At 44.6% G+C, this 27,738-nt stretch overlaps 2 protein-coding genes and 1 non-coding gene across 6 annotated transcripts; all 3 read left to right on the forward strand.

The window, feature by feature from the left end:
- Positions 1-1,211: 1,211 nt before the first annotated feature.
- On the forward strand, positions 1,212-13,340 carry MMP27 (matrix metallopeptidase 27). 4 transcript variants are annotated; one of them, XM_032488247.1, is made up of 10 exons: positions 1,212-1,342; positions 2,346-2,550; positions 3,807-3,955; positions 4,050-4,178; positions 8,425-8,586; positions 8,768-8,888; positions 10,164-10,294; positions 11,092-11,251; positions 11,795-11,898; positions 12,850-13,340. In XM_032488247.1, the coding sequence occupies exons 2-10, from the start codon at positions 2,405-2,407 to the stop codon at positions 13,077-13,079; spliced, it is 1,332 nt and encodes a 443-aa protein (XP_032344138.1). In that variant the 5' UTR covers positions 1,212-1,342; positions 2,346-2,404; the 3' UTR covers positions 13,080-13,340. The 4 variants fall into 4 exon arrangements, with proteins under 4 accessions (XP_032344138.1, XP_006186271.2, XP_032344135.1 ...); XM_006186209.2 differs by having other exon boundaries at positions 1,219-1,342; positions 2,312-2,550; XM_032488244.1 differs by having other exon boundaries at positions 1,219-1,342; positions 2,312-2,550; positions 11,134-11,251.
- TRNAA-GGC lies at positions 2,928-2,999 on the forward strand. Its single transcript has one exon. It is a non-coding gene; the product is annotated as a tRNA-Ala (tRNA).
- A 4,813-nt stretch (positions 13,341-18,153) lies between the features above and the next one.
- LOC116666290 (guanine nucleotide-binding protein subunit alpha-12-like) lies at positions 18,154-19,342 on the forward strand. Its single transcript, XM_032488248.1, is given in 3 exon segments — positions 18,154-18,427; positions 18,430-18,812; positions 18,814-19,342. Coding segments are annotated over 3 exon segments (1,116 nt in total). The 5' UTR covers positions 18,154-18,168; the 3' UTR covers positions 19,288-19,342.
- The last annotated feature ends 8,396 nt before the right edge of the window (positions 19,343-27,738 follow it).

Consider the following 27,738-nt stretch of genomic DNA (forward strand, 5'->3'; position numbering starts at 1 on the left):
GGTAACGAGACTTCCACAATTTTTCTGAAGGAAAAAAATACCAAGAATCAGAATAAAAGAATTTTCCAACGACACTAAATTCTAGAAAGCAATGGAATGGTAGCTTCAAAATTTTAAGGAGGATGTGTTTCAGCCTGAAATTCTACATCCAGACACATTCAGTCAGATGTGAGGATGGAATAAAGGGCATTCTAGGCATGAAAAGACTCCAGAAACGCATTTCCCTGGCTCCCTTTCTTAGATCTTCCATCCCCACTTCCCATGGCCGTCTACACGTGTATCTCTCCCTCCCACCAGGCTCGGTGTCCTACCGTCCATCTCCACCATGGTACCTGCTTCCTGTGCCTCCTTCTACTCAGACGCCTTCTCTTTTCTGCTGTGAGATCAGAATCCTACCCATTCTTCAAGCCCCACCTGCTGGAACACTCTTGGTCACACCCATCAGCAGTGATCTCTCTACCTGCTGGTCCTTCTCAGTCTTTAGCATTTTCCACATGCATTTTGCTGCTTGCCTCTGTGTTATCTGGCATTAGTCCCTGTATATGCCTGAATTCTCCAACTACATTGGAACAACAGCTTTTTCATGCTTACATTTACAGTGACAGCCAATAGTAGGTGTCACTAAATGTCTGATGTTTACTTGGGGTAATTAGTTAATTAGGATCTGATTCCTGACTCAATTGCTTTTTTTTTTTTTTTAAGAAACAGACACAGCTTGTTTATTACAAGGAAGGAGGCGTTCCACAGAACACTGCTTCTCAGCATCTGCATCAAGGGCAGGACAGCAGATGAAACTGTATTCCTGAGAAACAGCAAAAAATTAGAACTTTGCAAACAAATATAACAGGTGACTTCAACAGAAGATACATTTTCTTACAAATAATATTATCTTTTTACACAGATATTTTGGGCTTCCTTTCAAAAGAAAATGTTTTCATAGACTGTCAAGAATTTATGGATAGGAAAACCTCCAATTTTGCAAGGACAAAAGTAATTTGGGGGCTGACCTCATGCTATTTTCAATTCAATAATGAAAAATGGCTGTGTTTAGCAGACAACTGCCGATCATGATTGTGAAATCAAGTCAGCCTAATAAAAGAAAGCATACCATGACACAGTTCATGGCAAACATCCTTTTCTGTTTTTAATTAAAGGATAATACAAGCCAATTCATGCCACGTCTCACTGTTATTTTCTCAATCCTATGCAAACAGAACAAGGCTTCAACGGAAGAGAAAGAGGAATGAAGAGACTTCTTCTATTTTTGGTCTTTATAACATTTTCTTCTGCGTTTCCTACAGACCGAAAGATGGAAAATGAAGAAACCATGCAACTGGCTCAGGTACTGTCTCAATAAATGTTATTAATGACTGTCAATACTTCATTGATTGTCCTAGGACCTAAAATGACAGCAAGTTCTCACCAGAGAGTCCTGAACTTTCTTGTGAGGGGGAGTTGCTTTTCCTTCCCTTGGTTCCAAGGACGTCAAGGAACTGCGAGGGGGTGGAGAGTGGGGGTGGGGGGAAGGCAGGGTTTGCTACAACTTTAAGCGATGGTTACAAGCGAAGAGGAAAGGAGAAAGGGGACAGCCCTGCCCCCAGAAAGCTCTAGAAAAGCATTTGAAGACCAACCAGGGGACCCAACTTCAGTTTGGAGCCCTTCATCCCTATATGTGTGAAAAACACATGGCTTTTAGATTCCCTCTAAAAATCCACCCGGTTAATTGGCCGTATTTGGGGAGGTTATTTAAATTTGCAAAATGAATAATCACGTCTCTCTTAGAATTTTTTTCAAGGAAACATCAAAATGAAAGTAACAGCAAAAAATATGCAAGACTGGGGAGGGTAGAGCTCAGTGGTAGAGCTGGGTTCAATCCCCAGCACCTCCAGTAAAATCAACAAACCTAATTATCTAGCCCTTCACCCCCAAAAAGCTGGAATAAATCTACAACTTGATTTAAAAAAATATGTAAGACACATGATCATTTCACATACAGAAGAAGCCTGCTTGTCCTCTGTGGAGGTTTGGAGCCTTAAGAGACTGGGTCATTCAGACAGTTCTGGTCACACGTTGCTCAGCCAGCTCTTGCAAATTGAATAAACAGGGTGACTTTCCTTTCATCTTTGCTTCCTTTCTTCTCTCTTCCCTTGCTCCTTCCCTCCCCGTTATTTCCGTTTTCCCTACAACTGCCAAAAAATATTTCAGACAATTCCATTTTATCCTAGGATGGAGATTTGCTCCCGTGTAGTCTTTCTTTCTTTCTTTCTTTTTTTTTTTTTTTTTTTTTTTTTTTTTTTGTCTTTTCGGCCAGGCGTATCTCAACCAGTTCTACTCTCTTGAAATAGAAGGGAGTCAGCTTGTTCAAAGCAAGAACAGGAGTCTCATAGACGGCAAAATTCGTGAAATGCAAGCATTTTTGGGGTTGGCAGTGACTGGCAAACTGGACTCAAGCACTCTTGAGGTCATAAAGACACCCAGGTGCGGGGTGCCTGACGTGGGGCAGTACGGCTACACTCTCCCTGGATGGAAGAAACACAATCTCACATACAGGTAACGCTTCTGCCCACTGACTTCCCCCTAATCTAAAATGAACATGAACATAACCTCCGAGGAACAAAAATAGTCATAGCTTATTTTACTGAGCCCTGCCTGTGTGCATGGCACCTGATAGATTTTCATTTCATCTTCCCTGCAAACTCATGACGTAGGCACCACTGTCACTACCACCTTACGCACAGAGAAACTGAAACAAAAGCTTATTTACCATAGTCTGGGTTACACAGAGCTTCCCAGCAGACTGGCTCTGGCCGGTGTGCTCGCATGTCTAGCCTCTGCCACCTCCGTAAAAGCTCAGGACCAGAAACACTGCCATCTAAATGCAGACACTTAAAGATATAAATGAAGTGTGCCCAAGAGCAAAGAGAGGAGAGGGTATAGCTCAGTGGTAAAGTGCGTGCTTGGCATGCACGAGGTCCTGGGTTCAATCCCCAGTGTCTCCATTAAAGAAAGAAAGAAATAAAACTAATTACTACCCTCCTCCAAAATTCTTTAAAAATTACAAAAGAGAAAATGGGAAGACCCGAGAGCATAACCAGTTCATGTTAGAGATGTGGGTGAGTTAGACGGTCAGATCTCAGACGGACCTCAGACTGAAGTGTGGAGTTCGCCCCGAGACATTCCAAGGAAAGGGGGCTAGCTTAACTGGCAGAAAGAGGACGAAGTGTGCCGTGATCTGAGATAAAGACAGTGACCTTGAACACTGCTCTAGAGCTCTCCTGGCTGGCCCTAAAGAGTCCTTCTGGCAGTCCTTCCTTTATCTTATTAAATCTTAGGGATTGAGCTAAAAATAAGGTCAGCAAGGTAGGGAAATATAAACCAAAGGAAGATCTTCTCCTAAGTAACGAACTCTTTGTGGCTCTCAGTGAGACTCTCAATATTTGACGCATAAGACTGACTTCCGCAAGCCATTTGAGAAAATAAACCTCAATGTCACAGCAGCCACAGATATGAGATGAACGCTCTCCCACGTAGGAGGTGATCTTAGAGAAGGCATTTAACCTCTTTGAGCCTTATTTGTTAAATGTGATAGTTCTACCTGAATAATAGGGCGGGTGAGAGATTGGATTATATAGCACGCGTAAAAGTGCTTTATTTAAATACTGAATTATTGTACAAAAGTAGGACTAGCATCAAACCAAAAGTTACTGCAGCATATGATTGATAAGATAGAATGACTTTCTTTTCGTAGTTTCTGTGTTTACACACATGCGCCAGCACCGACTGACAGAGTTCTGTTAATTTTTAAGAATCGTAAACTACACTCCAGACTTGGCTCGAGCTGACGTGGAGGAGGCTATCCGGAAAGGGTTAGACGTGTGGAGCAAAGTGACTCCACTAACGTTCACCAAGATCCCCAAGGGGACCGCAGACATCATGATCGCCTTCAGGACCCGAGGTGAGGCTTTCAACAGAGAGACAAATACGGCTGTGTTCATCTCAGCAGCTCTGAAGAGACTGACCTTGCTCCCCCCTCCTGAATTGTATCTCAGTTCACGGTCGGTGTCCTCGCTATTTTGATGGCCCCTTGGGAGTCCTCGGTCATGCCTTTCCTCCTGGTCTGGGTCTGGGTGGAGACACTCACTTTGATGAGGATGAAAACTGGACCAAGGATGGACCAGGTGAGCCCAGTTTTCTTTATGAACAAAATTGTGTTACTCATACAAACCCCTAAAAGGAATAGCTCTGCAATTGGTTGCCTTTTTACTCCCCAGTTTCCCTACAGTTTTTCATGCTCCAGATGACACTGATGAAAGTGTGTGATGTACAGGTCGGGGCCTTATCCACACAGCATTTTCATAAAGTTGCCAATCCTGTTAAGATCATACCATTCTTCCCTTACTCATCCACTCATTCATACACCTACAATGGTGGGGGTATAGCTTAGTGGTAGAGCACATGCTTAGCATGCACGAGTTCTTGGAGTCAATCCTCAGTACCTCCACTAAAATAAATAAATAAATAAACAGAATAACTACCTCAAAATTAAAATAAAAACTAAATCATACCCCTACAGTGCCCAAAAGGCCACCATGTCTCTGGAACTACGCAGGGTGTGGTACAGACCACAGAGCTGTCCTAGAAAAGTTTCAGCCCTTCAGAGCCTTGTCGTCTTGTGTGGCGTGTAAGGCTTCGATCCAGTTCCCACCACGCAAGGTGTTGTACCAGTGACAGAAGTCATCTCTGGCCTGAAGACAGGAAGGGCTCCCTAGGGAGGTGCAGTTCTGAGTTAGTGACTGGAGGATGCAGTGTGGGTTCATGGCCATAGGAGGTCTATTGATACACATGAACTTCCTCTTCTAACGCTCACCAGTCTGCCAAGGAATTAGACCCTCATCTTTACATTTGACCTATTCCTTCAGACCAAGTGGGTTGATTTTATTTCTCTTAATGGGCCTCCTCCCTGGCACTAAAAGAAGAGATATTTTATTACTTTTCAAGCAAAACCCAAAACTCTACTACAATAAAAATACGTGCATCCCAGGAGGGAGCAGGTTCAGTAGACTCTTGGGTTCTCACCACTGTTTTTTTTTTTTTTTTTTTTCTATCCTTGACAACAGTCATCTTGGGTCTGATATCTGGTTTCCAGGGTCCCAGGAAAGCAGAGGCTCTGACTGCTGGGAGGTGGTACACAAGCCCCCAGTTCAGTCCTGATCAAGTAGCTCCAGATGGCCTTTGGGTCAGCTTTATAACTTGTGCAAAACTGAAAGCCTGTAGCTTAAATGATCCATGACCTCTCCTTGCTAAGTCTGAGAGTGGGATGCAATTATTTCTGCGAGGGCTAGGGGACCCAGTGCTGGCAGCAGCGGAAGTCTGGGATTGGTTGCTTTCACTGCCACATGAGTTAACATCACAGACAAGAAAATGAAAAAGGGAGTGGACCCTGTCTGTATTTCCTGCTGAGACATGTCCCAGCATTTCTCTGGATTTGGCCCCAGTGCAGTGTGGATTTGTTCAGTCAGGCAGTTGGGAACCGTCCTGGTGCTCACCAAAGTTGGAATCACTCTTCTTGTTCAGCTAGGTTTTACTTTAATATCTCGAGATAGAGATTAGTCTAAGATTTTACTGTCCTTTTAGCCCTACGAAATCCAATACTTGGTAATAATTACTATTACTCACACTTCAACAGGCCCCCTGCCAAAGGGGGTGTGTGGGGTGGATCATTAAAAAGTTCAAAGAGTTCTGGACCCCAAGTTGGCAAAACTTCCGTGAGCAAGGCAGAGGATAAACATAGCTCCCCACCGAGTTCTGGCAAGAGTACCAGACTGGGTTGTCTTCTAACTGCTTTATTATGTTCCCTCAGGGTTGAAATTGTTGGTCCCAGGGAGCACCCAATCATATAACTCTTAGCTCACTGACGTAAAAGGGAAAACGTCTTCCTTCTCTTTCATAAAATCATAAAACCTCAGGCAAACAATCTCCACTCAAACTGGGATTTTTTAAGTAGAAAATTTGTCAACAATACATAATATACGATTAACTTCTTTATGGATTGCCTCTGCCTGGGCACAAAAGTCTTAGTGTAACTTGCTTAAGAGCAATAGACAGCAGTCATCTGCTCTTCGTGCTGCTTCCTAAGGGGAGGACAGCCACCGCATGGCGATGTCAGAGGGGACTGAGCACACGGACAGATTTTCCTGAGACTCTCCCAATGCCAGGCCAGCGTCAAGCCTGAATGTAAGGTCAATGTTCTACACATGTATGCACTGAACAGAAACAGGCCTCACAAATTGCTACAGACGCAGTGTGGGGTGGGGAGGAGCAAGGGTCTGCGGCTTGGCAGGTGTTAGTTTCTTTTGGGGTTTCTCATTTACTGTCTGGAGGACCCTCGGCAAGCTAATTTAATTTTCTTACTCTCTGTTTCTTTGTAAAGTAAGGATGATAATGGCCCTCTTGTAGGAAGATGACACAAGTTACCTGCAATAAAGGCGAAAGTATCTTGCAAAGCACTTGCCCTTAGCAAACAATCAGAGAGGGTTTGACATTGACGATTATGTTGGTGATTACTAATATTGGTGATGATGATGATTAGAGTGATTTCCAAGAACAGGAAAAAATATTCACAAAGGTACAGATGTCTAATGTACACATTTATTTAGTCACATCTTCAAGAAGGGAGTGATGTTATCTTTTCCCTGCAGTATCGTATGGCCTGTAATGTTGTCAGTACATGAGAGATGTTCTAAAAATATTTGGTAAATGAAGTCATTCAGCCATCATTTACTCAACATCTGCTCTGACCCAAGCTCTGTGATAGAAATGGAACATACAATAGTATAAAGACACGAACCCTGCCCTTCAGGGGTTTACAGTCTAGGGGGCACACACTATCAAATGGCAATTAAAATTAGTGTGATTGACACTGGGATAAAGGGAACCATGGCCATGTAATAGGAGCACGTAAAAGAAATTCCCAGCCAAATGGAGAGGTCGGATAGGAGGTGATGTCAAACCTGAGACCCGAAGGCTCTGCAGAAGCTCTGGTGGCACAGTGGAGCAGAGAGAATTCTGGACAGAATAACCCGACCACGTCAAAGATCAGAACCATGGTGGAAGAGAAGGCTAGAATGATGAATAGGATTCAGGTTATAGAGGGTCTTGAAAGCCAGGATAAAAATTTGGACTTCATTTAGATGACCTGAGTTTGAATTTTTTTAAAAGAGTCACTTGTCCCATCCCTGTCCAAAAGCACATCCAGTGATATTGTCAACCAGACAAGGGACAGCAGCAAAAGCCAGAGCAGAGAAGCATAAAAGTCCATGAAATAATTCTTTGCCATTCCATGTTTGTTTTGTGAAAACATTACTGGGCAAGGCTCCATCATGAAAGGCTCAGCCTCTTCCTTAGGGTCCATAGGCTTAGTTGCAGGTCCAAGGACAGTTTTTTATATACTTAGGACCTATGGGAGAGACAGGGAAGTAAAAAGGAAGTTCCAGCCATGCATGGCAAGACTTCTGACATGAGTAAGTTCAGGGTACCACGGTCTTATACAGGAGGCATATCTGATGATTCCTTCATCCGAATAAACCTCTGGATATCCAGCAGCCATTATTAAACATCCAGTATCGATGAACAGTTTGGCAGTCACCAGGAATAAAAATGACTAAGGTATGGTCCCTGCACTGAAAGGGTGCACAGCTCAGTGAAGGAGATCAACAGGGAAGTCCTTCCGTGGCAAGGCAGAGGTGAGCACTGAGTCTACAGAAGCCCAGAGAGATGCATCTGAGTCAGCCTTGATAGGAGCTGAGGAGGGAAGCCTCACGAAGGAGATGACTCTAGAGGGGATTCCTGAGGAGCAAGGAGGACGTCTATGCAGGAGCAGGGTGAGAGAGAGACGATACTCTGGGAAGAAGGGATGGAGACAGTAGGACACAGAAATAAGAAAGACCACAGCTAGATGAGAAATGCAAATGGTGTAATACGGCTGGCTCATGAAACACGAAAAGGAAATATGAGGCTGGATAAAACACAGAACTGGATGATGGAGGGCCACGTTAAGGCATTTGGACTTTATCCTACAGCCAGTGGGGAACCTCTGAAGAATATAAACAGGAGAAACATGATCACATACAACAGCCTAACAACAACCAAATACTGGTGGCTTCTATTTTTTTTTTTTTTTACTACTATTCATTTCTAAAACACCTGTTTACTGCCTTGTTCTGGGTTGTATTTCTCCGTGATGTGACTAACACCCATTGTGAGAGTGGAAATATTTCCCAGATAAATGATTGTGCATATGTTATAAGAATTATCTGCTGTTTGGCAAGCCTTTTCTTCTTTCCCCTTACTTACTTCCTAATCTCAGATGCAATCATTTGCCTTCTGATTGACTAATGTACTCATGTTTTCCCTGTTTTTGTTAAGGATTCAACTTATTTCTCGTGGCTGCTCATGAATTTGGTCATTCCCTGGGGCTCTCTCACTCCAATGATCAAACAGCTTTGATGTTCCCAAATTATGTCTCCCTGGATCCTAGCAAATACCCACTTTCTCAGGACGATATCAGTGGAATCCAGTCCATCTATGGTGAGCAACGTCATAAATCTGAATATACATGAACTGAAGAAAAAGCTTTCCAGGAAGGACGTTGAGAAAAATCACCTCTTGAAATATTATCATGAAGAAAATCTTGTCTTGGGTAAGATCCTTCTGAAGGTGTTTCCACATGCCTTCTTCATTCACTGTGGTATTTCTTTTCTCATCAAAGGAGGTCCACCTAAGGCCACTGCTAAGCCACAGGAACCCACCGTACCCCATGCCTGTGACCCAGATTTGACTTTTGATGCTGTCACCACTTTCCGCAGAGAAGTAATGTTCTTTAAAGGCAGGTAAACCCATTTCCTTAAAACCTCAACTTCCTGTGAAGATTTTTTCCTTTCAAGAGATTTGGGAATAAGAAAGTCGTGAGGATAATGAGTCTGTGGCTTTATTTTTCGTTCTCTAATTGCCCATGCTGTTTGCATGTCTTACTCTGTGCGCATATCTCTTACTTGTTTGAGAAATTAATTTTTTAAATGTTTTTAAGCAAAATTTAAATTGCTATTGACGCAGAGTCTGCTTTCAGTGACTTCTTAGCTAAAATAAGACACTATTCCTGGCGATCCTAGAGACACCATCTCTAGATCCGACTGTTAAATTTTCAAGAACTTTGTCTACCAGTCCATATCACTTTGGTAGCTTGAAACTGACCATGGCTGGAGTATTGACACCCTGGAAATCAGCGAATGATAAAATTAGATCTTTTTTCTACCTGGAGAACCAGCTGCTAAATTTGCATCAACAGACAGTTCCTTAATGTTGCATCCACTGAGTGTCAGCCGTGGAAGGAAACCTCTTCTCTCATTATGTACGATTTACCGGACTTGACTTGCAGCGTGGTGTGTCGTTATGGGTACCATGACCATATTTTCAGGACAAAGTATCAGGACAGGCACCAGCTGACAAGGATGTAGGGGCAAAAGGAAAGAGTATTTGGAATCAGACTCCTTCCACTCACAACTACACTGCACTGTAATGACATGCTGTCCCTACCATGCTCCCAACAGCGGAGGCCGAGAGGCCACTTGTCAGGGATGGGCTGTCAGCATGGGAAGGAAAATGGACTCATAAGGATGTTTCAAGTCCTGTTCATAGGCTGAGAACTTTACAGCCAGAAGGGAAAACGTGAGGAAACATTATGCCGTGCCAATAATAACATGTCTTCATTCTAGCAAACATCGGCACAGGGAGTTCCTCTTAGAATGCTTGGTGTTGGCTTAGAATGTTGGGTGTTGTTGCTTTGGCAAAAGTGAGGCCATTGAGCATGTTGAGAACTACTTTTGAGATTTCCATGGGTAGCTCGCTACCCTAAGTACCCAAAAGAGTGGGCACAAAGGCATGTCCTGTCCTTGAGAGGCCAAAGGGTAGAACTGAACTCAAGATCGCCTACATTTGCTCAGGAAAATTGTGTTAATGCTCTAAATTGTTTGAGGAAAATACCAACCAAAAAGATGAGACAAGTTGAAGTTTGCGATGTTTTCATCAAAACAGACGTAGATAGGTCATATGTAAAGTATGGTGTTTTTTTTTGTTTGTTTGTTTTGTTTTGTTTTTGTCTAAAACAGGCACGTATGGAGGATCTATTATGATATCACTGACATTGAATTTGAATTAATCTCTTCATTCTGGCCATCGCTGCCAGCTGACATTCAAGCCGCATATGAAAACCCCAAAGACAAGATTCTGGTTTTTAAAGGTAACTTTGCCCTTCATGATTCTCTGGACACCTGAACTGGTCAGTGGGTATTTTCATGCAGGGAATATAATCTTCATGTATGAGCCAAACAGACAGGGCTTCTGACTTGACCTTAGGCTCCTATCATAAAGAATAACTGTGTGGTTGTGAAGATAAACGCCATCCCAGTTGCACAGGAGCTAACAGAAACCTATACAACAAAGACTAAAAAGTCTCTTTTCTGCCAAATAAAGGTAAAACCCATTGCTCCTCTATATTCCCTTTTTACTAGGGTTGCTAGATTTGGCAAATATACAAGATGCTTTGAATTTCAGATGAACAACCAATAATTTTTAGTCTAAGTATGTCCATTGTATTATTTTAGATATACTTGTACCAAAAATTAGTCATTGTTTATTTGAAATTCAGACTTAATTGATGTCTTATAGTCAACCTAGCAACTCTACTTTCTGTATGGATTTCATCAGCTTGCTTGCCTTTGAGAATACTTGGGTGCTGAAATTTAGAACATGTCCAGATATACTTGACTGTTTTGTCACTTACAAAAACAGTCAATACAATGAACCCCGTGGACATGGGTATGCACACTATTGACTATAGATGTATGTCATTTGTGTAGTATTAATGATACAAGCAGCTAAAGAAAGTTTAAGAATAAATGGAGACATAATATTACTAAATATTTAAGCGCTGAACCTAAGAGGAACCAGGTATCTAATTATTTTCAAGCTTCTTGAAGGCATCCATTTTTCCCTCCAGAAAATAGACCAGAAGATAGTCACTTTCTCTCTTCCTAGATGACAACTTCTGGATGATCAGAGGGTATGCTGTCTTGCCAGATTATCCCAAATCCATCCATACACTTGGCTTTCCAAGACATGTGAAGAAGATTGATGCAGCTGTCTGCGACCACAGCACAAAAAAAACCTACTTCTTTGTGGACATTTGGTGCTGGAGGTAAGTTTACAGACAATTGACCCTTTGTTTTATTCTGGAGAAAAATATCCACATAGCATCACTTTAATACAGGCAAAAAAATAACTAGTCTTCTTAAGTGAATTATGTTGAAGGCAATCTTAAGTGGATATCATTCACCAAACAAAAGACTTTTCAGTCAGTTCAAAGATCTTTTTCCAACTTCAAAAAAAGAGATAAAATAATAAAGCTGGTGTTGCCTACCAGACTGCTGATGCAAAACATAACCAGTTGAAATCTTTGAAACCCATGCTGAGCCCTTACTCTGATTTAACAGTTCTTCAGAATAGCATCAATCTGACAAATGAAGACTTTTTCCCAGCTCATATTTCTTGTTTTCAAGACACTAAGAATGATTTCACCAAACCAGTCTTTGCCATATTTTTTTATTATTGATCCAACTAGTTTTCTTCCAGTAAGACTACTTTTTTTTCTATATCCCTGCTCGATTCCAAGTTGTGTAGTAGAAAAATTAAGTTCCCCAAAACAAAGATCTCCTGAAAACTTTCAAATCCATGTCTCCAGGTATGATGAAGTGAGCCAAACCATGGACAGAGGGTACCCACAGAGGTTGGTAACATACTTCCCAAGAATTGGTCTCCGAGTCGACGCTGCTTTCCAGCATAAAGGTAAGCCTCAATGCCTGACTGTTAGGGTCCTTGGAAGCTTTACTGACTGTGAAAGAAGGCAGTACAAAAACTGAGATGTCTCCATTTTAATGCCATGTGACTAGTCTTGAGTGCCTTTAATCATAAACTTTGATCTGCGGGCATTGTCACAAACTGAATAGTAAGTCCTGAATTATATTCTTTGTTAATACTATTTCAAATTTATGTAAAAGGTACCCAAATTGGTTATCACTGATTAAAGATACCCACTAAAAGATACCCCCCGAAAGAGTTTGGAGTGTGAAAAAAATCACTAAGTACATGAACCGAACAGTGATTTCAAACTATAATGTACATAGTTTAATATGCACAGCTTGGGGTGTGTGTGGGAAACTGTGAATTCTTTAGAGCTTCTGAGGCAGCAGGATGGTGGGTAAGACCCAGGGTCTACAGTTTCAAAGGAACCTCGGGCAATTTAACGTATCAGTCCAGCTACCATATCTTCAAAGACAATAAATCAGACCATGGAGTAAGCAGGAGTCTAAAAATGTTTTTGAGTGACACAGTCTTTTATTCTATTGAAATCTAACGTGGAACCGCAAAACCTGAAACAGATAAAACAGAGTAACTCTAGGAAAATGAGGCTACAGGGCTCAAGGCTATACTCACAGGGTCCCCCTTCTCCCCATCACTGAGACATTTTTTGAACCCTAGTTTGAGAACCTCTGGCATAAACCACAGTCTGACCAGGAAGGTGGTAAGCCCCTTGAAATTCATATTTCATACCTTGGCTTTTTCCTTAGGGAAATGAAAATAATATTTCTCATGTGATGGGTAAAATAAAATGTATCTTTATAATTATGCATTTCTCTCCATATAATGTTCAATTATTTTAGTCTGCATTTATAAAATTCAAGTGTGGAAGCATCATAGAGTTGTGCAAGATAACTAATCATGATTCTCTTTCTCTAGGATTCTTCTATTTCTTCCGTAGAGCAAAACAATTTGAATACGACCCTAAGGCGAAGACCATTACCCGAATGATGAAAACCAACACTTGGTTTCGATGTGGAGAACCATTTAATTCATCATCTGATTTTAGTACCAGTGAGGGAAAAGTACATTCAGGAGGGGTGGAGCTGGTTTATTACAAGAATTTAAACTTGCTTATTTTCAGTATTGTTTATGTGCTGAAAAAATAGACAGTGATCAATAAATTCATAGGCCTGAAATAAACCTCCAGAGGTCTTTTAATCTAAACTCTGTTTCAAAGTGGAATAAAACTGTCCTTTAACTTTAAGTTGCCAGTCCTAGTTCTAAATATCTACTAGACAAAGAGTTAACAGCTGTTCTGAGCTGCCTGATTCTTTTCACAGGAAGTTATGTGTAAACAAAATGCTCACTGTACTTTACATATATTTTATGCTTTGTAGACTTGAAGAAGTAAACCATGTGTATTACAATAACTAAATACTGAAGACATTTATTAAACCAATCTTTTGAATTCTATTTGTCTGGACCTTTGGAGCTGGAGAGACCCAATAAACTGCATCCTTCATCCCCATCCATGTTCTGAACCCACTGAGAAATAACATACAGTTGGAAAAGCAAAATTCCACCCTAGTTACTGATAAAGCTTATATTGGAGAACATATCTGTGGGCAAGATTCCTAATATCAAATTCTAGAGTGAGACATTCTTACTCACAAGTCATGGGGAGAACTGGAAACACCAGACCTCTCCGTAAATGTGAGCTGCCTAAAGACAATATGGAGCCCAAAGAGAAAGAAACGAGGATGGAGCTACATGTGCCCAGTTTCTGTTCTCAGATTCACTGATCGATAAGTTATTCTTCCTCCCAAAGAGACAAGTGGGAAGTGTTACACTAAAGGTCATCCCCCAACAATTAAGAAACTAGCAGGAGTGGTAAAGTAGTGTTCCCTCCAACTCCCCAAGCATAGACCAATGCATTGAACCATTCCTTAGAGAGTTTAAGATGAAGTTTTGTGCACACTGATCTCATATACAAGAAATGTGGAGATTTCCTCCCTCTGTTTGAGGATATGGGTCACCTGAGCCTAAATTTTTAGGTAGAAAGTTCCTGTCCTCTTTGTTATACTACATTATCTGTTGAGTTTCTAAATTCTTATTGTTTGGTTTTGCCTTTCACCCTAAAGCTAAATGCTGAGCAAAGAGCTACATAAATTTTCTGACCCAGAAGTTAGCATATTGTCAGCTGAATCTGGTGAGATGATAGATTGGGTAGGTGTCAATTGATAGAAAGTAAGCATAGAAAATCTCAGGAATTCTACAGCTAGTCCGCCAACTAACACATCTTCCCTTAAGTTTGGTATTATCAGATTCCTAAAGGAAAGGTATAGAGAAGAGTAATTGCATGTTTGAAACTGAAAGTAAAATTTGAGAACTGCAGCTTAATACCTAGCATGTAGTAGATAGTAGGTTAGTCTGCAAAAATTAGTGCTGGAATAATCAAATATCCACATCATCATCATCATCATCATCAACATCATCATAATAATAATAATAACCTCAACTCTTACCTCACATTTATCACAAAAATTGACTCAAAATGGGCCATAGATCTCTAAATAAAAGAACTAGAAGTATAAAACTTCTAGAAGGAAAAACTTAAAATTTTGTGGCCTTGGATTAAGCAAAGATTTTTAGACAGGACATAAAAAGAATGAATCGTAAAAGGAAAACTTGACAAATTAAATTCCATCAACATTTAAAACCTTTGCTTTTCAAAGAAACAATATTAAAAGGATGAAAAGTCAAGCCTCACATTGGGAGAAAATATTTTCAAAACACATGTCTGATGAAGGACTTGTATCAGATACATGCTTTGAAAATATTAATATAAATTATAACATAAATACAGAATATATAAAGAATTCTGAAATAAGAACTCAAAAATAAGATAAACAGCTCAAATTTTTAAATGGCCATAATATTTGCTGTATGAGTGGTACATAAACACATTAAGGAAATGCTAATTAAAACCACAATGAGATACCACTACATACCCACCAAAGTGGTTAAAATTTAAAAGACTGAAAACACCAAATGTTGACAAAATGCAGATTAACTGGAACTCCCTCAGAGTGTTGGTGAGAATGAAAAATGATACAGCCATTTTGGAAAACACTTTGGCTGTTTTTTGTAAAGTTAAACATACACTTACCATGTGACCCAATGACCCCACTCCTAAATGTTCATCCAAGAAAAATGAAAACATGCTCCCATAATTGATTGTGCATAAATGCTCTTGATTATTTAGATAGCTAAAACCTGGAAACAACCCGAATGTTGGTCATTGGTGAATGGATAAACAGATGGTGGAAAACTACTCAGCAATAAAAAGAACAAATGAACAATATGGATGAATCTTAAAAGCATTAAGGTAAATGAAAGAAGACAGACACAAAAGACCACATATCTTATGATTCCAAATATATGAAGAATTAGAAAAGGCCAAACTATTGCACATCAACTACACTTCAATTAAGTATATATATAATGTATTATATATATTATATAATATACATATTTATTGAGTGCCTACTATGTGCCAGGCACTGTTTTAGGAGCCAGGGATTTAATAGTGAACAAAGCAGCAAAGCCCCTGCCTTCATGGACCCTATATTCCAGTCAAGGCAGAGCAACAAGAAATAAAAAACCGTAAATATGTCAAGGAGAAGAAATGCTCTGAGGAAGACCTGTTTGCCTTGGGACTGGGTCCTCTGCGCAGAACAGGGTGGGGGGTGCCGCCCCCTGCAGGCCAGCACAGGTTTCAGTGTCAGCCCAGGTCTGGGTGAGGTCCTCCGACGGCTGGCGCTGGGGAAGACAGTGTCTCTAGTGGTGGCTGTGTCCCCTGTGCTCCAGCTGGGCCACAACCGCTGTGGCACCTGCTCCAGCCACGTGGTGGAAGTGGCTTTCTCCCACCTTCCTGGGGGCAGGGGGATGAGCAATTCCCCCGCTATTTCTAACTCCCGGGTTCCTCCAACGTCCCCGCCGGCTTCTCAGCCACCACTCACAGAACTAATACCCTGCATAAACTGTCTTCTGTTTCAAATGTTCAGAATGATTTCTGTTTTCTGGTTGACACTGAATACTTTGAGTAAGGGGATAGAGAGAGTGTGACAGATAAAGTGTGTTCGGGGGTGAATTACACCGAGCTCTTAGTGAGAACCTGAGACCTCCATCTGAAGGAAGTGAGCAAACAAACCAATCTGGGTCAGAGCACCCCCGAGGAACGGTCTGGGACAATGGTCTTGAGGCTTAGCTGCAGAGCAGTGAGAGGCTCCTGTGACCTGGGGAGAACTGGGGGGGGGGGGGTGCAGGCGGGGGAGGGGGCAGGGGAGGAGACCAAGTGAGAAGTGGCAGGGAGGCAGATCATGTAAGGCCTTCCAGAGCTTTATATAGACTTTAGATTCTAGAGAGATTTAAGAAGAGAAACAGCATAATTATTTGACTTGTATTTTAAAAGAATCACTGGCTGTTCCAAGGACAATACACCAGAGGAGCAGAAGAGGAGAAACAGGCGACACCTATGTGCAGCAGCAGATGGTGGTGGTAGCAGCGAGAAATAGCCTGAGGGTGGAGTTTTCTTTGGTACTTTTAAAAATTTTATTTTTTAACACGTTATTATGGTATGATTCCTGTACAGAAAGCTACACATATTTCAGATGAATGATTTGGTGAGTTTTGATAGATGCATATACCCCAATGAAACCACCACCACAATCAAGACGGCTAACACCCATCCTTCCCCAAGAGGTCCAAATCTCAAATCACCCCCAGTTTATCCCTTCTTACCCCCATTCTCCCCTTGGTAACCATAAGTTTGTTCTCTATGTCTGAGTCTGTTTCTGTTTTGAGGATAAGTTCATTTGTGGCCTTTTTTTAAGATTCTACATTTAAGTAATACCATATGGTATTATTCTCCCTCTTTACTTACTTCACTTAGTATGACAATCTGCAGGTCCATCCATGTTGCTGCAAATGGCATTATCTTATTCTTTTTTATGGCCAAGTAGTATTCCATTGTATAAATATAACACAACTTCTTATCCAGCCATCTGTCAATGGACATTTGGGTTGTTTCCATGTCTTGGCTATTGTAAATAGTGCTGCTGTGAACATTGGGGTGCAGGTGTCTTTTCGAATTATATTTTTCTCCAGATATATGCCCAGGAGTGGGATTGCTGGATCATATGGTAAGTCTACTTTTAGTTTTCTGAGGAATCTCCATACTGTCCTCCATAATGGTGGCACCAATTCACATTCCCAGCAGCAGTGTAGGAAGGCTCCTTTTTCTTCACATCTTGAGGGTATATTTTGAGGACAGAACTTGCTAATTGATTGAATGAGTGGTGTAATAGGAAAAGAGAAGTCAAGTATAACCCACCTTTGTTTCCTGAACACCTAGGAGAATGGAGTGTCCATTCACTGAGGTGCTCAAGTCTGGAGAAGGAACAACTCTGAAGACGTCCAGTTGGCAGTGGGATACCTAGGTCTGAATTTGGGAGGATCCTGAGCATGGGGATCACCACTGGGTTCCTGTGTAGAGACACGGGATTGGATCAGGTCACCCAGGCAGCGACACAGAGAAAGACAAGAAGAAACTGAGAACTGATCCCTAGTCATTGACAGATCAAAGATGAACTGCATTGTGTGTTGTGATCACACAGCAGCTGTTTATGTACATGGGTACGTTCTTCCTGCTGGGTGTTCATTCATGATGAGGCCAACGAGGTATGGCATGGCTTTACTTAGTATACAGAGATAAAGATCACGCATTTTTCATCAATGTGGAAAAATTTACAAAATGAAAAAGCTTCCTTCACGCTGTCTTGAGCAGAGATCTATCACCTGTGATGGAGGAAAACTCTGCCTCACTCCTTGCTAATGGGTCTCTGCAAGCTGAGTTTCTGGCCTCATGGGTTACAGAGGTTTTATTTTAATAAGCATTTTAAACGTTGACACTTTTTTTCTTTTTCTGTAAGACCTGAACCTGTTTGAATAAACTACAAAAAGGCACAACATTGTAAAATGACTATAACTCAATAAAAAAAAAAAAAAAGTTTAAAGAAAAAAGGAAACTACAAAAAGGATTTATTCATGAATTTAAAATTAGAGCGGCCGGGCCGAGCGGCGGGCGAAAGCGGGCCTCGGAGCGGCGGCGGCGGCGGCGGCGGCGGCGGCGCGGCCTGAGGGAGCGGCCGGCTGCCGCCCCGCCCGCCGCGGGGGTCCATGGCCTGAGCGGCCATGTCCGGCGTGGTGCGCACGCTCAGCCGCTGCCTGCTGCCGGCCGAGGCCGGCGGGGCCCGCGAGCGCAGGGCGGGCGGCGGCGGGGCCCGCGACGCGGAGCGCGAGGCAGGGCAGCGCAGCCGGGACATCGACGCGGGGCTGGCCCGCCAGCGGCGCCTCGTCAAGATCCTGCTGCTGGGCGCGGGCGAGAGCGGCAAGTCCACCTTCCTCAAGCAGATGCGCATCATCCACGGCCGCGAGTTCGACCAGAAGGCGCTGCTGAGTTCCGCGACACCATCTTCGACGACATCCTCAAGGGCTCGAGGGTCCTTGTCGACACCCGAGACAAGATGGGCATCGCTTGGCAGCATTCGGAGAACGAGAAGCATGGAATGTTCCTCATGGCCTTCGATAACAAAGCCGGGCTGCCTGTGGAGCCGGCCACCTTTCAGCTGTACGTCCCTGCCCTGAGCGCGCTCTGGAGGGACTCTGGCATCAGGGAAGCCTTCAGCCGGAGGAGCGAGTTCCAGCTGGGTGAATCAGTGAAGTACCTCCTGGACAACCTGGACCGGATTGGCCAGCTGGACTACTGCCCTAGCAAGCAGGACATCCTGCTGGCGAGGAAGGCCACCAAGGGCATCGTGGGGCATGACTTTGTCATTAAAAAAAATCCCTTTCAAGATGGTGGATGTGGGTGGCCAGCGGTCTCAGCGTCAGAAGTGGTTCCAGTGCTTTGACGGGATCACATCGATCCTGTTCATGGTCTCCTCCAGTGAGTACGACCGGCGCACCAACCGGCTGGTGGAGTCGATGAACATCTTTGAGACCATCGTCAACAACAAGCTGTTCTTCAACGTCTCCATCATCTTGTTCCTCAACAAGATGGACCTGCTGGTGGAGAAGGTGAAGACCGTCAGCATCAAGAAGCACTTCCCGGACTTCAAGGGCGACCCCCACAGGCTGGAGGACGTGCAACGCTACTTGGTCCAGTGTTTCGACCGGAAGCGGCGGAACCGCAGCAATCCCCTCTTCCACCACTTCACCACCGCCATAGACACCGAGAACATCCGCTTCGTGTTTCACGCTGTGAAGGACACCATCCTGCAGGAGAACCTGAAGGACATCATGCTGCAGTGAGGGGGCCCCTCCCCGCCGTGGCCGGACGTGCCCGCTGCCCTCCGCCCGCCGGCCAGGGGCCGTGCCGCTGCGACGTTAGCTACTGAAGCCTGGCGGCTGGTGCAACCACTGAAAACCCAAGCGGCCACTCTGGTGTTAATGCGGAATGCCTGGTAACACAGCTCGCTTTCCTCTTACAGAAACTGTTCCTTTTCTGACACAGTTCAGCCGAGGACCACGTGTGTGTGCGCGCACGCACACTCATTAATGACAAACACAAAACCCATGGCTTCGCAGATGGCTTTTCTCCAACTCATTAGTCCTCAGTAAGGAGCGTTGCCTGGTGACGGTTGTAGGCAGTGAAGTTCATGCCGAGCTCAGAGCCCCCGCACCCACAGCCCCCCAGCCGCGGGGCCTCAGCGCCACCCCCAAGGGGGCGAGCTGCCTTTTCAGCCTCCTGTGCCAGTTTCCCGAGAGGCCCCGACCCCGGCTGTACAGGAAGCCAGTGAGCACTCGCAGGTGTGGACTTGCCTTAATGCCCCCACCGTGTGTCACATTGCCCTGTGACACACACGATGCTGACGGTGAATGTCCCCTCCCCTCTGCCCACCCGCCCCGACCCCGGCAGACTTAAACCAGCTGGCCTTGCAGATGACTCTTCTCTGGAGTCGTCTCCCGACACCTGCAGTAGGCTGCAGGGAGCTTTTCCCTCTCCGGACGTCGCAGGTTGCCTCTTGTCCTCTCAGGGGCTCCTGGGAGCCGGCCGGATTGCCAGCAGAGCCCTCGTTAACGTCCCAGCCACCTGGTGACTTGCTACACACCTGACCTCTTGGCAGGCCCGTGGACCCCGGGGAAACCCGAGTCCTCCGCACTGCCCCTCCTCCAGTGCCTTCTGACAGCCAGGCCTGCTCGCGGCCGGCCCCGAGTCCAGATTCGGATCCAGGTCTCTTGCTTCTGTTACCGCACACATACGACAGGCCAGCGCCGTCGGACGTGGCTCTCCTCTGGTGGAACAGCCGAAGGCTGGGAATGTGCACGTGAGCTGGTCAGCCTTACGCTCAGCCAACTGTCCAGTGTCTCTCTGTGTCTAAAACTACATTGCATTCCGACCTGGTCCCCGCTGTGTGGGACTCTGCTGAAAGGTCTGTCCTGTCTGGCACGTTTAGGGCTTTTCCCAGCATGTGAAAGAGAAAAGGCGCCCTCTGTCAGTGGTACCCGGATGTCGCGGTGGTCTAAAAACATCCCTAGGCCCCGTCCTCGGGCCACACTGTTCCCAGTCCTCGCTTGCGCCCCGCCAGCCCCACAGTGACCTTGGCAGACGTGACCCAGAGGAGAGGGAGGAGGAAGGCCTGCTCCGGAGTCACCCTTGTTATCAGCGTTTCAATGAGGAGACGACGTGAAGCCCTCTTTCCCTTCAGTGCTCAAGGCTTCCTGTTGACGGTGGCTGGGGCTTCTGCTGGCCCCTTGGCTGGAGGAGACTTGCTGTTTTGGTCTTGCTTCCTGTGGCCCTTGATAACCTGGAGGAGGGCACGGCCCGGGACCAGGGCCGACGACCACGGTTGAAGGGGAAAGGACGCTCCCGCGGCTCTGCCAGGCAGGTCCGAGGCCCCGTCGCCGTCCTGCAGACGGCGGTGTGGGCGGCCCGTGTCGCCGCGGGGGCTCTGTGTGGCTCACGTGCTGCTCACCGGCTTGGAAACGCCCTCCGGGGCCCTGGTGGCGGGGGCGGCCCTGCGGGCGGCGTGGCCGGTGGAGGCGTTTGAGCGGCTTCCCGGCGGGTTGGAGCAGCACGGCGGTGCGCGCTGTTTGTCCCTCATGTGGTCGCACACGTTTGCTGGTTCGCGTTCAGACCTGGACGCGGGCATGTCATGAGAGGCCATGACGATCGAGCGGGGCTGACCCCGGGCCCGGGTCCCCGCCCGGCTCAGAGCTGACACGCTCTCCTCCTGTCCGGGCTGAGCGGGTGACTCAGAAGGCCCGGAAGGCGCCCGCTCCCCTCGCCCTGACTCCTCGTCACTGGAGGAGGAGAGCGCGGTCTGAAGGCTCGGCTCGGCCCGTCCTCCGCGGTCCTGCGCGCAGAGCGCAGCCACCTGCCCCCCAGGCCTGGGGCTCCTGTGTTCTAACTCCTCTGTTGTCCTTGCCTGTTGTCTTTCTCGCTGAGATGCTGGAGAAGCGGGGCACAGTCGCGCCTCATCTGTTACTGCAAAAGAGCAACAATAAACTCCCTCAGACTAGGCATCTCCTCGCTGTCGCGCTGCTTACACGCGAGGCGCGTGCACGCTTCTTAGCTGAGGTGTTTTTCTAAAAAAAAAAAATAAAATAAAAATAAATATAAATAAATAAATAAATAAAATTAGAGCTAACATTTCTTAAAAAAAAAAAATCACTGGATCATTTTCCACCTGTCATGGCCTTCAAATTAGGACAACATCCTGCTTTCAGACCTCTAACTCCTGGCGGCAAGAACAGCACGTGCTCAGAATGGAGCACCTCCTCTATTTGAAACAGATCCTTAAGGGGAAGATGAGGTCAATATTTTTCAGCCCTTATCTACACTGTTAAAAGAGAGTTTATCTGCAAGCTCATTCTATAAGGACTCTTTAATCCTTGTAATAGTGACTCTTTATTAAACACAACAATGCTGGTTACTTTATGGTATATCGTTTTTCCTCATGACAATCCTATAAAGGTGGGTATTGTTGCATTTTATAAGTGAAGAAATGGGGTTTAGAGAGATTATTTTTCTTGCCCAAGGTCACATGATAAATGTTAGAATCTACATCTTGTCTTATGTATTCATATTTTCAATGTTCTCGTGAAATATGAATGTTCTAACACTCTATTATGTCCCATACTCACCACCACTCAGAACAAAGCAAGACTCCCTTGCACACATTTTCTGTTTACCTGTAAGAGCTGGATTCTCCTGCTCACCACCAAGCCTGCAGCGGCACCCAGCAGGCTCCATTGCAACGTGTTTCCTGGTTCTTCTGCAATATGTTTCACCAAAGTTCTAATTTCACGATTGCTGTGGTTTATTTTCTCAACGTGTGTAAAGGAAAAGGAAGGAACACAGTACATTCTCCATTGAGCAATCCTACAACACACTAAGTGATCAAAGCCAGTAACCCGGGTTCTTCTGGACCCAGTGGCACCTGCCTCCTTCAACAAAGACATTCCTGCTGGATGCAGTTGTCAAGGGGCTCTGAGGAACCCAGCTGGGTCTCAACTCTCCAGCCTCTCAGCCCAGGACTCCATTATTTTGCAGTTATTAAAAAATAACTAAAAATATTGCCTTGCATATTATTTGTACAGAACTGCATAAGGGAGAGGTGCTAAGATGGCAGAGTAGAGAGACTCACAGCTCACCCTCTCCCACAAATACACCAAGAATTACATCTACAGACCCAGTGAATCACACAGAACACCTACTGGACTCTGGCAGAGAGTCTCTGACTTCAAAATACAGGAGGATTCTCACAAAATCCAGTATGAGAAAAAAACAGAAAAAGAAAAAAAATATAGGTGCAGGACTGGTCATGCAGGGAGGAAGCAGCATAGGAAGAAAGGCACCATCATACTGGGACGCCCCCTCTCTCACCGGGACGTCAGCGGGGACAGAAGTGGAGCTTCCGAGGCTCGGAGGAGAGAGTGGCAGCCACTTGTCAGACAGAGCTATGATGAACTGATGTGGAGGATCCCTGCAGTCCCCAGCCCTAGACACGAGCAGACAGGGACAAGCCGGGACTGGAGGTCGGTGGTGAGGCTGGGGGACTGGAGGGTGGTGTGAGTTCTGGCTGGGGGGGTGTGTGGAACAAAAAACCCTGGGACTCCCATAAAAAAGCACCACTGCTGGTGTGCATAGTGGGGAGGGGTGCAATCCAGCCAAGCCATAGCCACTGTCTCCACTTGCCTCCACTGTTGGTGTGTTCTCACAAGACGAGAGGTGGGGCTTGGTCATAGCCATCACTGCTGCAGGGAGATGGGGCTGAGAACTGAATCCATGCCCAGCAGCCCTGCAGCTTCACAGGCAGGACTGAGATTTGTTTACAGACCCAGGAAGAGAGGGTGGATTTGCTCTCCCTGGACCCTCTGTGGACCTGCACCTCTGGGACAAACAGGCAGTGAGCAGAGTTCTGGTGCGTGGTGGGGGCGAGTACGGATATTTACAACAGGCCTGGGTACCATACACAGAGGCAGGGCTGGGGTCTGCACTGACCCTGTGGTGCACCATGGATTCAGGTGTGTGACTTCTAACTACGGTGGGTTCTAGCACTTGACATTGGCGCATCTGCCCTAGTGGTTCCTGGGGCCCAGAACCTGGGAGACAGCAGAGCAGGTGGCTGACATTCCCATAGCTAAGGTGAGGACAAAGGCAACATCAGCAAAGAGCACTTTGTAAGCCCGCATGACAAGTGACAGACAACACCACAGAGGGCAGCTCCCAGTGCACATCTGCCTGCTCTTCTTCCCAGCTGAAGCACTCCAACCCTGCCTACCACACACCGCAGCTCAGAAGCAGGGCTATAAGTCTCTATTCCAGCAACAGGGGAGCAGACCAAGACCCTGTCAGGGCTGTGACAACCGCAGAACAAAAAAGGAGTCCTGCGCAACAACAACAATCAGGGCAGGCTCTGATCACCACAACACCAACCACACCCAGGTCAAAGGGACAACAGCCAACACTCGTGGAAGAAAGACGTGGCAACCATCCACACTAAGAACAGCCCTCACAACAAAACTAATAGCTGCACACAGTCTGCACAGGAACGTTCCCACTTTAAATAAAAACAAACAAAAACAGCCCTTCAAGACCACAGTAGATGACTGATACTCCTAAATCCACAGAGCCAGGGAGATATAAGTAAAATGAAGAAGCAGAGGAACCACCCCCAATTGAAAGAACAAGAGAAGTCCCCTGAGAGAATGAGCAATGATACAGACCTCAACAATCTACTAGATCATGACCTCAAAAGGGGGGAGCTAAAAGCACTGAAGGAAGTAGGAGAGACTATGAATAGGGACAGAGAATACTGTAAAAAGGAAATTGAAACTATACAGAGGAGCCAATTAAAAACAGAAAACTCAAAAAAAAAAAAAAAAAAAAAAACCCAAAAACAGAAAACTCAATGACTGAGATAAAAGCCAAGCTAAAGGCAGTCAAAAGCAGACCAGATAATGCAGAGGAATGAATAATTGACTTGGAAGACAGGGTAACAGAAGTCACCAAATCTACGAGGTATTTTTCCTCATTTTGCCACTAGATGGCAGTTGCTTCCCAGAGCATTTGAGCCAAGGCTGTGAAATCTCCAAGGCTTCAGCAAGGCTGACTTCCATGTTACAAATCAGGCCTAGAGCCACACCAAGTAACAGGCTGTGGTGGGGGAAAAAAGAAGAATTTTTTAATTTAGTAACTAAGAAATTCAGAGCCCTTTCCTGAAATTCAAGCAGGGAAGGGGTGATGGCTGAGAATAGCAATTTATTTCTTTTTCCATAAAGGCATTCACTCAGCTAACCTGGGTTTGCCCCTGCCACAGGGCCTTTGCACTTGCTGCCCCACCTTCCTGGATCCTCTTCCCCAAGGCATTTGTATAGCCTACTCCTAAATACTTCATATATTTACTTACTAGCTCCTAGACCTTGTAATGTAAGTCCCAGGAGAGCTGGGGCTGTGTATTTTTCCCTACCCCACCCCCAACCTCGGGAGGAGAGTATAGCTCAGTGTTACAGTGCATGCTTAGCATGTACAAGGTCCTGGGTTTAATCCCCAGTACCTCCGTTAAAAACAAACAAACAAACAAACATAAAACATAATTACCTCCCCCCACAAAAAAATAAATAAATAAAAAATAAAACAAGCATCCCTGACCCCAGGAACTCGGCCTACTACTTAGCAATACACATTTGCTCAGTAAGTACTTGCCAAATGAAAGTTTAAAAATACCTCACAAGTAAATAAATACTCCACAAAAGTTGCTCATCCACTCCCTAAAACAACACCCTCTCTAGTCCTCAAGAAAGCAAATCTAGATGTAAATGAACAACGGAGAATCTGTCCGAGCAGCCCAGAGCTGGATGTGCAATGGTCCCCACTCCTCACCTGCAGGAAATCACACCTAATCTCTCTCATTCCTTGAGCCTTCGTGACAATGGCAAGGCTAATAGACTAACCTGAGATCATGGGGGAAAGACATGAATGGCCCCCTTTCTTTCCTTCTCAGTAGCATGGCTTTTAATAGAGTCATTCTGGAGAGAAAGCTGCTGCCAAAACCCGGTATCTCCTTCATTTAAGTCTCTTGTCTAAACTCTATGTCTTACAGGTGCCTCAAACTCAAATAAATTCATTCTCTTCTTCCATGAACTGTCCCTGATTATGGCACCCCAGTCACGAGACTTCAGGTCATTGCTCTCCCTGGACCTCACATGTGACTGCCACCCCCTGATAATCCACCTCAAACCTGCCTCTCCTCTCCTCTCCCCTGTTCTTGCTACCATCACCCAGGGTCAGGCACTCATTTCCCTGGGCTGTCACAAGAGGCTATGTGCTAAAAGGCACAGCTCTGACTGTGACCTGCTCAAAACCTTCTACGGACCCTTTAAGATCAGCTTTCTCCATCTCCTTTGTGAAGCCTTCTCTCTCCCTGCCTCTGTGAGCAGAATTGACCCTCTATTCCATGTGTTTCATGTAGATTTCATGTAGATTGTTTCATGTTGATTTCATGCAAATTTGTTTCATGTAGATTTCTCCCAGAGCATCTATTCCTCTTTGCTGCACTGGATTTTTACCAGCTGTTTCTCACTAGAGTAAAATGAGGGCTGGACCACTCATTATTCGTTCATTTGGAGTTTTTTATGCCCTCACCTAAAAATGGATCTGGAGCATTTTGAAGCCCATAAAGGGTCCCCATTATCTACCAAATGAACTCCAACCTCTTATCTTATTCAAGAGCACTAGCATGTCCCATAATTACTTTAATACATGCCCCATCCATCCCCAGTCATGCTGAACAACCTGGGTGTCCCTGCGGCACATATCAGGGACCACCCGGTGCCCCTGGAGAAAGGCCTCTGAATGAGAAACTTTAGTACATGATGGTAGATTGTACCGCCATCTGGTTGGATCTACAGCCAGACTGCCTGAGTTCAAGCTCCCTACCACAATCTTCTGGTTGCGTGACTTGGGAAAGTATTACCTTAACCTCTCTGGGTCTCACTTTCCTCATTGTTTCTTTCCTATAACTAACTTACTTTCTTTCTTTCTTTCTTTCTTTCTTTCTTTCTTTCTTTCTTTCTCCTTCTTTCTTTCTTTCCTTCTTTTTCTTCCTTTCTCTTTCTTTTGTTCTTTTTTTTTTTAGCATTGGATTAATATATGTAAAGCTCAGAACAACCTTGACATATAAGAATTCAATCAATACTAATTAAGTGTCTGCGATATGTCAACCATGGTGCCAGAAACTTGATACATATTACATCCAGTCCTTACAACAACCCTGGAAAGAGGCAATATTTTTCTCCTTCAGCTGGTGAGAGGGCTGAGGTCACGTGACCTCTTTCTCAAATTCACGTGGTCAGAAGTGCTGGAGCAAGAATTTGAACCCAAAGATGCTAACACTTTCCAAACTTCAGTCAGCTTCACGCCGCTTATGAGACTTTCGTCATATGTGTGCTGTTGTTTACTAAGTGTCCTTTAATTTGGCTCTTTCTCCTTTAAATAAATAGAGTATGAATGCAAACTTCATTTCACGCTCGCAAGGGAGACCGATGTGTTGGCCAGCTATCCTAATTCACATTAAAATAAACATATGCTTCTTAAGTGTTGGTCCATTTCTCACCTAAAAGTGCCAAATGTCCCACAGTACTTGGTAAACACAGCCCTGTGCCACGCTTCTTAGTCTGTTTTAATTTAATGAGTTTTATAAGAATAACGTGGTTGATCTGCTGTTGAACAGTGGGCATATCGTTGACAATACGGTAGTGTTACTTGAAGGGTTTTGGAAGGCAGGTTTCATGTTATGCATTTTTTACCACAATTAAGAGAGAGAGACTGAAAAAGTAAAAAAAAAAAAAATTGCAAAAGAATAAAAATGAGAGAGAGAGAGAGCCAGAAATGTGCAGTTAAAAGAATATGTGACATCAATTCCAGAGTTGGGTCTACCGTTTAAATAGCTTTGGCGCATTTGGCAATTACTCAACAGTTACTTTCTCTTCTCTATTATATATGAATAATGTACATGCTTCAGCTCTTTAAGGTACTGTAGGAAAAATAAAATTAGGAACTGATGGGATAATATCGTAAGAAATATAGAGTACCCCAGACATCAATATTTTAATTATTACTTGTGTAAATTAATAAAAACTTGTATCACACCAGAACTGAGTTATAATAATACAGAACCATTATGATAAGCTCTTGTCAATATTCCAGTAGAAAGTGTTATTAGATTCTAACCTAATCAACACTCTCAAGGGAAACCG

Source organism: Camelus ferus, chromosome 10 (genome assembly GCF_009834535.1).
Source record: "Camelus ferus isolate YT-003-E chromosome 10, BCGSAC_Cfer_1.0, whole genome shotgun sequence".
NCBI classification, from domain to species: domain Eukaryota; kingdom Metazoa; phylum Chordata; class Mammalia; order Artiodactyla; family Camelidae; genus Camelus; species Camelus ferus.